This window comes from Crocuta crocuta, unplaced genomic scaffold (genome assembly GCF_008692635.1).
Source record: "Crocuta crocuta isolate KB4526 unplaced genomic scaffold, BGI_CrCroc_1.0 scaffold143, whole genome shotgun sequence".
NCBI classification, from domain to species: Eukaryota; Metazoa; Chordata; class Mammalia; order Carnivora; family Hyaenidae; genus Crocuta; species Crocuta crocuta.
Window position 1 is genome coordinate 2327083 of NW_027529175.1, and position 13324 is coordinate 2340406.

Here is a 13324-nt window from a genome sequence, read left to right on the forward strand (position 1 = left end):
CTCTGGCACAAGAGCCCAGCAGGGATAATGCTGTCCCAGCCAAAGTAGCAATGTCCTCTCTCTTGTTCTCTTTTCCTTTCCACCTCTAAGTCACTCAGACCTAAATCAGGTATGTTCCAGTTTCCTCCATGACATGAGCCTCAACCTCCTGTCAGCTCCAGAGAAGTCAGAGTGGCCTTCCCAAGAAGGTAAGATGTTGCAGCTTGACCACTCATCAGGTTCATGGTGGTCTTTTACAGTCTGGATGCCTTTGTTGATAGGCTGGGTAGTGAGTCAGTATCACAATAATTATTATCTCTTTGCTATAAGCTGTCCAGAGGGACCATGAAATCATGGAATGATGGGACTACAGGCTGACAGTTAGGGAGATGAGATCATCGAATCAGGAAGCAATAGAATCCAAGGTTCCTGGACCCTTAGACTCTTAAGGGTTGAGAAGGACTCTAAAGCTTATCAAGCCCAGTTCCTCACCCTGGCCATCTCCTCTTAACCTCCCTCACACCAGACCTTTCCCTCACTGTTTATTATATTCCAAGACTTTTCAAAATACCTTCAATGGTCTGTTCCATTTTTTTTTGTTTTTCTCATTCAAGAAATATTTCTTGAGCATCTACTGTGTGCCAGATTCTATTCCAGGTTATGGTGACAGAGCTCCAATGTCCTGTCCTCATGGAGTGTGAGAGAGAGACAATAAACACATAGATACAATGTTATAAGTGAATAGGTGCTATGAAGAAATAAAACTGGGCAGAGGGTTAGAGGGTGACGGAGGGAGAAGATGCATGTTAGATAGGTGGTCAGGGAAGGCCTCTGTGAGGAGGTGGCATGTTAGCAAAGGTCTGAATGCAACGAAGGAGGTACCTGTAGAATCGAGGCAGGGGAATAGCAGATGAGGCCTGAGAGCTTAAGTTTTTCCCCCAGTTGAATATTCATTGAGCTTCTGCTGCATGCCAGGGGAGGCCTAAGTGCTGCTGTGGATACAATAATTATGGTATGTTCTCTGCCCTAAGGAGTTCTTCTGTCCTAGACCTCTTTGGGTATAATATAAAACAATTTAATCATTGTTCTATTCATTCATTTAACAAATACGATACCTTCTTTGTGGGTAAGAGTTGGTGCCGGCCATGTTTCTTTTTTTTACATTTACAAAGATGTGTCATCTCCCCCCACTTCCTAAACCTCTCTTCCTCCTTTGTTTTTTTTTCCCCAACATTGTGCTGAGAGAGAAAGAAGCCCAGGTGAACATTTTCATTCCTTCCAACATGGTTTGGCTCCTAATTCTCTCTCAGCCATTCTTCTCTGCCTGGTACCCTGCTCTCTGCCTGGCCAGGTGTGGCCTGGCCTGCAGGGGGACTAGCATGACTGCTGTTGCCCTGGTGGCAGCCTGGGACCACGCTGGCCCCCACGGCACAGCAGCCTCGTGTGCTCAGCAGCGCTGGCCCTGCTGCCGCCGACAGCTCCCTCTGTCTTGGGGAATGGAGGAGCCCCATGCGTCTGCCTCCCTAGACCCTGAGGCCTTGTCCAGTCTCAGAGCGCTGGGAAGAGCATGGATGTGCAGGTTCCTTCCTTCTTCCAGGTATCAGGAGAAAGGGCAGGTGGATGCACGGGACTCGAGGAGATTAGTTTCATTTTTATGATAATGATCATAGCTTGGTGGAAAAGTCACTAAACTTAGAATTGGGAGACCTGACCTGGCTCTGCTGCCTGACTGCTGTGGGGCGTTCTCCATTTTCACCTTCCACTTGGCCCTAAGTCCACTGCACCAGCAGGGCAGACTGAACTTGACCTCCAACTTGGCATGCTGCTTTCATTCTTTCATCATCTGACCAGTCTCCACCCGCTGCTGGAAGGATCTATCTGAAAACCCAAGTCTTATCATCCTAACACCCTGGACTTCAGCCACAGTCCCCAAACATCAATCTGTGGGGCACTGTCAGACAGTGATGAAATTTCCTCTCATCCGTGGATATCCTCTGATATGTGGAAAATAAGGGTAATATAGGGAATTTTCTATAAAGTTAACTTTATTCAAAGTTTAAGCTCTGATATCTCTTCCTCTCATACTCTTTTGGTATTAAAATACTCTTTCTTCTCTGAAATGGATTTCATAAGAAATCCATCCTCAGGATAAAATTCAAATTCTTTACTCAGCATTCAAGGTTTTTTTCACACTCTAGCTACTAATTATGTCACACAGTTGCCCAACTCCTGACACTCCACATCTATTCACTGCTGATTTAGTCAGACCGAACTCCTTGCTGCACCTGAAACCTGTCTTCTTATACCTCTGGGCCTCTGAACACCTTGCTTCCTGTGCCCAGGATTCTTGGCCCTCACTTTTCTGCCTGTTTTCTGCTCACCATCCACAGTTGCCTCCTTTTCAAGCTTGGCCTCCCCACCCCAGGCGGTATGAGTCATACCCTCCCCACACTTGAACATGGCACTTGATAATGTCTCCTATAACTGTCCGTCTCCTTGTCTGTCTTTTCCCAGCCACCAGCTCCTGAAGGTACAGGCTGAGTGTCACAGCCTGGCCTGGAGTATCCACTCGGAACTTTGTCAGTGAATGAAGGAATGTATCCATGTCCTCACACATGTTACCTTTAGTCTCTCCTGGCAGGCTGACAGCTGCATAAAGGAAGAGGAAACTGATTTCCTTTCATCCTGCATGTACACTGCTAACCTGTGCCCTGCACCCTCTCCATGTGCTCACTCCGTGTGGCGTTCTCCCGCACGTTTCCTCCCCAGAGCTCTCTGCAGTGTCCGCGTTCCTGCAGCAGGGGCTGCCCCGGATATGCAGCAGGAGCCCCGAAAGCCTTGCCTTCCTGTCAGATCGCCAGTATGTGGAGGGAAGTGCTCGCCAGGGACAGTACTGCATCCTGCTCCTCTTCTACCTGGCCTACACCCACGGGGACAGGTCAGTGTTCAATGCTGGTGGCTGGCAGTGCGTCCTGGGACCCACATCTGCAGCCCGGTTCAGTTCAATAAATATTCACAGAGCATCTACCCCAAGCCTGGTCCTGGGCACTGGGGACACAGAGATAAGTGAGAAATGGGTTGTATTCCTGAGGAGTCACATACTGGAGAGGGATTAAGGCAGGTGGGTTGTCACAGTGCCGAGAGCAGAGGCCTAAAATACGAATGAGAATTTTTTAATATCCTTAAAAGTATTGTTTGTGCACAGAAAAAATTTCAGTGGTTTACTTTGGTTTTAAGAATTACTTACTTATACAGTTTATTAAAAATTTAAAATCAAAAGACTATTCCTTAAGCGTAAAAAATAATTTTATTGAGGTAAAATTTATATAACATAAAATTAATCATTTTAAAGTGAACAGTTTGGCATTTAGTATAGTCACAGGATTGGGCAACCACCACCTCTCTGTAGTTCCAAAGCATTTCCATCACTCCGGAGTAAAATCGTGTACCCATTAAGCATTCACTCCCCATTCCTTCTGCTCAGCTCCTGGCACCAACAATCTGTGTTCTGTCTCTATGGCTTTATCTATTCTGAACATTTCCTATAGATGGATCATACAATAGATGACCTTTTGTGCCTGGCTTCCTCCACTTAGCATAATGTTTTTGAGATTCATCCAGTTATCATAATATTTGTAGCATGTTTCAGTACTTCATTATTTTTCATGCGGCTAATGCAGATGTTCTAGCATCATGTATTAAAAACAGTTTTTTTCTGCACTGAATTGTCTTGACACCCTCACTGAAAATCACTTGACCCCTTGTGATTTTTAAAAATTGAGATATAATTGACATATATTAATTCCAAATATACAACATAATGATTGGATGTTTCTATATATTGCAAAATGATCATCACAAGAAGTTTAGTTAATATTCATCACTGCATGTAGTTGCAGTTTTTTTCCTTGTATTGAGAACTTTTAAGATTTGTTCTCTTAGCAACTTTCAAACGTATGGTGTGGTATTATCAGCTGTAGTCACCATGCTGTACATTATATCCCCAAGATCTATTTATTTTATAACAGGAAGTTGGTACCCTTTGACCCCCTTTACCCATTTTGCCCACTCTCAGCCCCTCACTTCTGGCAACCACCAATCTGTTTTATCTATAAGGTCAGGTTTTTAAAAAACTTTTTAAAATATTTTTGTTTATTTTTGAGAGACAGAGAGAGACAGCACAAGTGGGGAAGTGGCAGAGGGAGAGGGAGACACAGAATCTGAAGCAGGCTCCAGGCTCTGAGCTGTCAGCCCAGAGCCCAACGCGGGGCTCAAACTTGTGAACCACGAGATCATGATCTGAGCCCAAGTCAGACGCTTTACCAACTGAGCCACATAGGCGCCCCTGTTTTTTTGTTTTTGTATTTGTTTTTGTTTTTTAAGATTCCACAGATAAGTAAAATCATACAGTATTTTTCTTTCTCTATCTGACTTATTTCACTTGGCCTAAAGCCTTCAAGGTCAATCCATTTTGTTTGCAAATGGCAAGATTCCTTTCTTTTTTTATGGCTGAATAGTATTCCATTGTGTGTATATACATACCACATTTTTTAAAATGTTCATTTATTTATTTTGAGAGAGAGAGAACAAGTGCAGAGGAGGTGTAGAGAGGAGAGAGAGAGAGAGAGGGAGGGAGGGAAGAAGAGGGAGATAATCCCAAGCTGTCAGCTTGAACCCACCAACCGTGAGATCATGACTTGAGCCAAAATCAAGAGTCAGACGCTTAACCAACTGAGCCACCCACGTGCCTCACTTAGGTTTTATCTATGTGTTGGCTATAGTAAATAATGCTGCAGTGAACATGGGGGTGGTGCAGGTATCTTTTGAGTTTGAGTAAATACCCAGAAGTTGAATTGCTGGATCATATAGCCAATGATCATATGATCAATTCTATTTTTAATTTTTTGAGGAAACTTCATTCTCTTTTCCATAGTGGCTACACCAATTTACATTCTCATAATAGTGCACAAGTGTTCACTTTTCTCAACTTCCTTGCCAATACTTGTTTTTTCTTGTCTTTTTGATAATAGTCACTTAACAGGTATAAGAATGTACCTCATTGTGGTTTTGATTTACATTTCGTTGCTAATCAGTAATGTTGAGCATCTTTTCATGTATCTGTTGGCCATCTGTATGTGTTCTTTGGAAAAATGTCTATTCAGATCCTCTGCCCATTTTTTAACTGGATTTTTTTTTGCTATTGTGTGAGTTCTTTATTGTAAATATTCATTTTTTAATCAGATATATGATTTGTAAAGATTTTTCCCCATTCAGTGGGCTGCCTTTTCATTTGTTGATGACTTCCTTTGCTGTCCAGAAGCTTTTTAATTTGAAATAGTTCCATTTGTTTATTTTTGCTTTTAGTATAAGATCTAACAACGTCCTCACCAAAACTGATGTCAAGTAACTTATTGCCTATGTTTTCTTCTAGAAGTTTTATAGTTTCAGCTGTTAACATTCATGTCTTTAATTCATGTTGAGTCAATTTTTTGTGTATGGTATAAGATAGTGGCCCACTTTTATTTTTTTGCATGTTGCTGTCCAGTTTTCCCAGCACCATTTACTGAAACAAACATATGCTTCTTTTTTTGCAGTATATTTGCAGTATACAGGATGGGATATTATATAAAGTATTCAACTTCCCTTTTAACCTAACAATATATCTTGGACCTCTTGTCATGTTAGTACATGTATTCATAGGTCTACCTCATACTTTTGGTAGCTGTATAATATTTATATTATGGTTATTACCCATTTTACTTTTATTTTTAATTAAAAATTTTTAAGTTTACTTTTTGAGAGAGACAGAGACAATGTGAGTGGGGGAAGGGCAGAGACAGAGGGAGTGAGAGAATCCCATGTGGGCTTTGCACTGTCAGCACAGAGCCTGATGCAGGCTCAAACTCATGAAACTGGGAGATCATGACCTGAATCGAAACCAAGAGCTGGATGCTTAACTGACTGAGCCACCCAGGCGCCCCTTTTATTTTTTAAATAAACATTCTATTTTGGAATATTTATAGATTTTAGGAAAGTTGCAAAGAATACAGAGAAATCTTCACTAATTTTCTCCTAATATTAACATAACTGTGATACATTTATCAATCTAAGACACCAACCTCGGTACAACCTTGGTAATTCTTCCAGTTGTTTTTTTTTTTTATTGTAAGATACACAAACATAAAATTTATATCTTAGCCATTTTTAGTGTACTGTTCACGGGTATTAAGTACATTAATATTGTTGTACTACCATCACCACCATTCATCTCAAGAACTGTTTTCATCTGCAAAAGCAAACTTCTACACCTATTGAACAATAACTCTCCATTTCCCTTTCCCCAGTCCTTGGAAACCAGTATTCTACTTTCTGTCCCAATGATTTTGACTACTCTAAGTACTTCATATAAGTGGAATCATACAGTATATGACAGGCTATTTCACTTAACACGATGTCCTTAAGATTCATCCATCCTATAGCATGTCAGAATTTCCTTCCTTTTTTATGCTGAATAATGCTTCATTTTATGTATATACCACATTTTGCTTAAAGATTTGTTTGTCAATGGACACTTGGATTGCTTCCACCTTTTGGCTATTGTGAATAATGCTGCTGTGAACATGGGTGTACAAATATCTCTTTGAGACCCTGATTTCAATTCTTTTGGGTATATATCAGATTGTTGGATCATCTGGTAGTTATGTTTTTAATTTTTGAGAAAATGCCATGCTCTTTTTCACAGAGGTATACTATTTTACATTCCTGCCAGCAGTGCACAAGGGTTCTGATTTAGCTCATAGTTTTGATTTGCATTTCCCTGATGATTAGTGATGTTGAACATCTTTCCATTTGCTTTTTGGCCATTCATATATCTTCTTTGGAGATAAGTCTGCTCAAGAAGTCCTTTGCTCATTTTTTATAGCTTTTTCTTTTTAATGTTTATTCATTTATTTAGGAAGAGAGAGCATATACTCGCATGCAATAGAGAACAGGAGGGACAGAGAGAGAGAGAAAATTCCAATCCAAGCAAGTTCTGCTTGGGATTCACAGAGCCTCTCTGTCAGCAGAGAACCCAATGTGGGGCTTGATCTCATGAACCTTGAGATCGTGACCTGAGCTGAAATCAAGAGTCGGATGCTTAACTGACTGAGCCACCCAGGCGCCCATGCCTTTTATATTTTACAAAAAAAAGTCGGTCTCTTCCTCATACTCATCTCCCTTGCACATACAAGCATAGATGTCTCTTTCCCCAGAAAGTAGCCCATTAAACACACAAATGTTTAATGATAAAGAGCAATGGACTGGCTGCCAAATCAGGGACTCCTAAACCCCAGTAGTAGCATCCTTCTCTTTATCAGCACTAGTACAGCTGGCAGACGCTTTGCTTCTTCCTAGGTGTGAGTGAGGAGTCTCTGGCCCCTATACAGAGCCTGGTACAAAGCACAGAACCATGTGCTGTGCGTATATGACAATACTTTGTAAGCATATATAGCATGCTCTTTGTGCAAGGTGTCCTTAGGCCGTAGACATGCTAGAGCAGAAGGACAGAAGGCAGAGAGGATATGGCAAGATAGGATGTGGCGAGGCAGGACGGCCATTTCTTTCTTTTTCACTCAGACTCTCCTCGGTTGGCAGGTTTGTCTCAGAGGCGGAATTATTTGTGGCTGTGCAAAGCTTCCTCCTGTCTCTGCAGGACCAGGACGAGCGCCCTCCACTGATGGTCATCAGGGCCTCCATCTATCTGCTTGCAGTGGGCCAGGACAAAGCCGATGCACTAGATGAGGTATGGACCAGAATGCGTGCGACTCTTCCTCTTCCTGCTGCACCTCTTTACATTATGGCTCCTTGAGAGACCGTGATGATATATATATAGAGAAAGTAAATGGGAGAGAGAGAGAGTCTTGGTGGAATGGAGAGGGACAGGGGGTGACACATTCAGAGCCTATATAATTTAGCTAATTCTTTCAACAATCCCGAGCAGCAAAGGTTATTTTTCCATTTTTTACAGGTAAGAACATCAAGACTTGGGTTAAAGTAACTTTCTCTAGGTCACACAGTTAATTGATGGCGGTGCCAGATCTCCAGTTTAGACTTGACCAACTCCCAAGGCTCTTTTCTTAGTACCACCTCTGGTTTGAGCAGGATGAGAGAGGGATGTGAGGTATATCCTTCTGTTAACAGTTTATCAAACAAAGTGGTTTGCTGGGACCCAATCATTGTTAATCAGGATGACTTTGGATCACTTTGATGATGGTTGTGTGTATATAAGTTTTCTCTTTCCAGATTCTTTTTAATGTTTATTTCTGAAAGAGAAGGAGACAGAGGGTGAGCAGGGGAGGGGCAGAGAGAGAGGAAGACACAGAATCTGAAGCAGCCTCCAGGCTCTGAGCTGTCAGCACAGAGCATGACATGGGGCTTGAGCCCACAAACCATGAGATCATGACCTGAGCCAAAGTTGGATGCTTAACTGAGTAAGCCACCCAGGTGGCTCTTTCCAGATTCTTGATAAATTCTTATGGACCAAGGATTATGTCTAAGCAATCACTAAATCTCTCCCTTCTTTCATTGATTCTACTCCCTAGATATGAACACTTCAACCTCAACCTAAGGATACCCTTTCTTCACTGACTAGTAATTTCGCCTCTTTTTTTGAAGGTTTTTTTTTTTTTTTTTTTTTTTTTTTAAAAATTTTTTNTATATCCAACACAGGGCTCGAACTCATGACCCCAAGATCAAGAGCCACATGTTCCTCTGACTGAGCCAGCCAGGCGCTCCATAATTTTGCTGCTTTTTGATTACTTTTGGGGCAAACATGATGCAAGCAGACCTGGTTTAATTTGAATGGAAGCAGAAAGTTGTAGTAGAAGTGCGTGAGTTTTCAAGTAAGGTAGATCTAGAGATACAATATCCTGTTGTCTCTTCTTTTGTGATATTTGAAGTTATTGTGATCATTGCCTACTACTAATTCATTAGAGATTGTGAAATAATATCCTAATTCTGTCATTCAACTTTTATTTATTTAAAATGTTTATTTATTTTGAGGGAGAGGGAGAGAGCGTGAGGGAGGGAGGGGCAGAGAGAGATGGAGACAGAATCCCAGGCAGGCTCTGCACTGTATGTACAGAGACCAGTGTGGGGCTCAGTCCCATGAACCGTGAGATCACGACCTGAGCCGAAGTCAGGAGTTGAACACTTATCTGACTGAGCCACCCAGGCTTCCCTCATCAACTACTCAGTTACTCTGAATGGGAGATTGTATAGGAAGCACAGGTGGAAGGTTTGATTCTTTCCTTTTAATTACAGCTTTTAAAAAAGGAATTGGTTGCCTGTTATTCCTCAAAGGTGACCAAAGAGATTTTTTTTTTAGTGTCATTATGAACTCAAGGATTTAAAAATATTTGATGTGTTTCAATCCACTATAGTTATTATCCTTTTGAAGCTCAAATTGTCCTATTTTTGTTCAGTAGGAGCCTATTCAGGGTAGCTCCTGAGTCCTTTTGATAACCCTAGTAGTCTGTGACAGCATTTGGACGTTCTAGTATAACAGGATGCTTTAGGCTTGTACACACTTACTGCTCTCCCATTTGCTTTTGAACCTGCCCCAGTTAGGTTTTCACCCTTACCACATCTCTGAAATTGCACTTATCAAAGTCACCAGTAACAGATAAATGACTAAAGCCAGTAGTCAGTATTTAGTTATCACCTTACTCGACCTATCAACAGCATCTGTTCTTTGAACAATTGCCTTTACTTGGCATCCAGAATGCTGTGTACTCGTGATTTTCCTCTACCTCTCTGGCAGTTCTGTTTCACAACTGATTTTCTCTGTTGTTGATTTTCTCTTATCTCCTTGATCTCTAAGTGTTGTAGTACCCCAGGGCTCAGTCTTTGACAGCTTTTCTTTTCTCTCTAGATTTATTTCTTTGGTGATCTCATATAGTCCCATGGTTTGATTCGTGGTTGAATTAAAAAGAGTGACTCTGACTGCTAGGACAGTAGACCAAAAGGATACAAGGTAGAAATGCAGAAACCAGTTAGGAAGTTACAACAATGATACAGACAAGAGATAGTAGAGGGGGTGAAGCGCAGTAGCTTCTGAATATTTTGAAACAGGAGCCAGTAGATTTTCTTTTTTTTTTTTTAAATGTTTTATTTATTTCTAGGAGAGAGAGAGACAGCGTGAACAGGGGAGGGTCAGAGAGAGAGGGAGTCACAGACTGAAACAGGCTCCAGGCTCCGAGCTGGCAGTCAGCACANGTTTCCAAAGATTTTGTTTCTGATGGGGTTCAAAGAATTGCTATATTGAAGAGGGAGTGAGCTGGAAAGACAGGGGTGGTGGTGGTAAAGAGTGGGGTGCTTGAATTGGGATTATTGAGGAACGTATAGTTCTTGGTAGTGACAAGGTCTAGGGGCATGACCATGGGCATGAATGGCTGAGGTGAGTGGAGGAGATTAGAAGGGAGAAAGAGAATTTAGTGGTCATGATTTTGGAACTAGGAAGATGGGAACAAAAATAGCTTCAAGTTGAAAGATTGTAGGCAAGGCAGGTTTTTGGAAGAGGATCAAAGCAACAGGTGATAGGAATATTCAAGGAAGAGGCATAGGACAAAGAATTCGCTGATAACTGTGAGTTCTAGAGGGCACTGTGAAAAGGATTTGGGAGCTGGGAAAGAGTGGGAGATGGGAACAGAAAAGGGAATGTTTTGAGCCATATAGGATGATCTGGAAATTCTGGACTTTCTGAGATGACTAATGGAAATAGGAGAAAAGGACATGATGGGAATAGTCCTGATGGTTTCAAGACTAATACTGGCGTAAGATTGGATTTGGGGGGTTTCTCTTCACATCTACCAGTGGTGGTGTGGAAACTTAGAAGGTAGCTCATGGAGCTCCAGGTTTTCCATCTTAGGTGTGAATCCGTAAATGATGTATGACATTGTTTTGCATGTTTAAGAATCTTACATAAATATATAAATGGCAACATATCATCACAACTTGGTTTTTTAACTCAATTCTATTTTTCTTTTTTTTATGTATTATTCAGGTTTTTTTTAGTGTCATAAAATATACAAATAAAATCTATCATCTCAACCATTTTTAGTGTACAGTTCAGTGACATTAAGTACATTAGTATTGTTGTACAGCTGCCACCACCAATCATGTCCAGAACTCTTTCACCTTGCAAACCTGAAACTCTGTACTCATTAAATAATAACTCCCCAATGTGGATTGACCGCTCGCTATGTGTCAGGTGCCATGTGGTCTTCTGTCAGGGTTGGGGTGAGTCAAACATATTCCCTGCCCTTAGGGAGCACCAGTTTGGCAGGAGAGACAAAAAGATCTTCTACAGGCAGGCAATAACAGCAACCAGTACTCTCCTGGGGCTGGAGGACCAGTCAAGAGCTACAGAAACACAGAGAAAGAGACTGTATTGGATTATGGCATCAGGAAAGGCTATATTGAGAGAATTAAGAAACAGAAATGAGAAGTTTCCCAGTATGTCCCTTCAAGGATGAAAGTCTAGTTTAGCATGCCTTAACTAAGTCATTTAAGAGACAGAGTGGAGAGAAGCTGGAAAGGTAGACTCAAGTCTTCAATAAGATGTTAAGAAATGAAATTAAGAAAACAATTCCATTTATAATAGCATTAAGAAATAAAATATATTGGGATAAATTTAACGAAAGAAGTACACTTCTGATCCCTGAACATTATAAAACCCCATTGAAAGAAATTAAAGAAGACCTATATAAATATAAAGACATCCTATGGGGCACCTGGGTGGCTCAGTTGGTTGAGCGTCTGACTCTTGATTTTGGCTCAGGTTCTAATATCATGGTTTGTGAGTTTGAGCCCCGCATGGGGCTCTGTGCTTACAACATGGAGTCTCCTTGGGATTCTGTCTCCCTCTCGGCCCCCCCCTCAAAATAAATAAATAAACATTTAAAAAAAGGCATCCCATGCTCATGAATCAGAAGACTTAACAGCCACTTAGAAGAGAAAAAACTTCTGGGATGTAACGTACAACATACTACAGCTGACAATTCTGTTTTGTATATTTGGAAATTGCTAGAAGAGTAGAGCTTAAAAGTCCTAATCCTAGTGAAAAAAATTGTATAACTATGAGAGACGGTGGAGGTTAGCAAAACTTATTATGGTGATCATTTCACAATGTATACATATATCTAATCATTATGTTGTACAGCATAAATGCACACAATGTTATATGGCAACTATATCTCAATAAAATGAGGAAAAAAGAAGACTTAATAGTGTTCAAATGACAGTACTCCCCAAGTTGATCTGTAGCTTCAATACAATCCTAATCAAAATCCCAGTTGCCTCTCCTTTCCTTCCTCCCTTGCTTCTTGGTAAAATGGACAAGCTGATCCTAAATTCATATGGAAATGCAAGAGACCCAAAATAACCAAAACAATCTTGGAAAAGAATAAAGGTAGAGGGTTCACACTTCTGGATTTCAAACTTAATACAAAACTGGAGCAGTCAAGGGAGATGCTGTAGACCTGGGACCAGGTGCAGCTTGGAGGTGATGAATAACAACTCTTTAAGTCTGCAATAGAGAATGGCCTACGTTACAGAAACATGGGAAAGGAACAGAATGGAAAGAGTGAAAAAGTAGAAGAGGCAGAGCCCGAAGAATCTGTCATTGAAAAAGGACAGGACTGACGTGTGGAAATGAGAAAGTGGAGTATTTCCTGGGTAGAAAGGGTTCACAGATGTTGACAGTACTTGGGAGCCTGAAGAAAATTTATATTCTCCAGAGTTAATTGAAGCATTTCTTAGTTCTCAAAAGGCTGGTAAAGAAAAGGATGGTACAAAAAGAAAATTTGTATCTGACAGTGGATATGATGGTAGCAACTCTGAGAAGGAAAGAGATGCTGCTGATAGACCAAGAGGCTTTGCCGGAGGTCTTGATCCTGAACGAAGAATTGGTACCACAGACAGCAGTGGAGAATTCATGTTTCTCGTGAAATGGAAAGATAGGCGACTTGGTGCTGGCAAAAGAGGCAAATACAAAATGTTCTCAAATTGTAATTGCTTTTTTATGAAGAGAGAGTAACTCCGCATTCTTGTCCAGAAGATGAAATTCAGTAATTGTGTTGCTTTTTGTATATATGTATGTAAAATCTAGGTCTTGGTTCTTAGACTTAGTGTGAAAAAATAACATTCTAATGACAGTCCAGTTTGGTATGTTTGTTTTGAAGTAGTATTGGGGGAGTTGTTGGGGTTCTTTTGCATGTATAGCACTGGTAACTTTGGACAAATAAAAGCTTTTTTTTTTTTTTTTTTTTTTTTTAAAAATATTTTATTTTCAATTTGGTTTCCT

General features: G+C 40.8%; 1 protein-coding gene and 1 pseudogene across 1 annotated transcript in view; both read left to right on the forward strand.

Annotated features, from left to right (window-relative positions):
- Positions 1–13324, forward strand: part of MEI1 (meiotic double-stranded break formation protein 1) — a 73193-nt gene that overhangs the window by 30998 nt on the left and 28871 nt on the right. Inside the window, exons 16-18 of the mRNA XM_077757886.1 lie at positions 91–188; positions 2749–2917; positions 7615–7762. Of these exons, the coding sequence (XP_077614012.1) occupies positions 91–188; positions 2749–2917; positions 7615–7762 (415 nt within the window). The remainder of the gene's footprint in view (positions 1–90; positions 189–2748; positions 2918–7614; positions 7763–13324) is intronic.
- On the forward strand, positions 12580–13092 carry LOC144226448 (chromobox protein homolog 3 pseudogene; annotated as a pseudogene).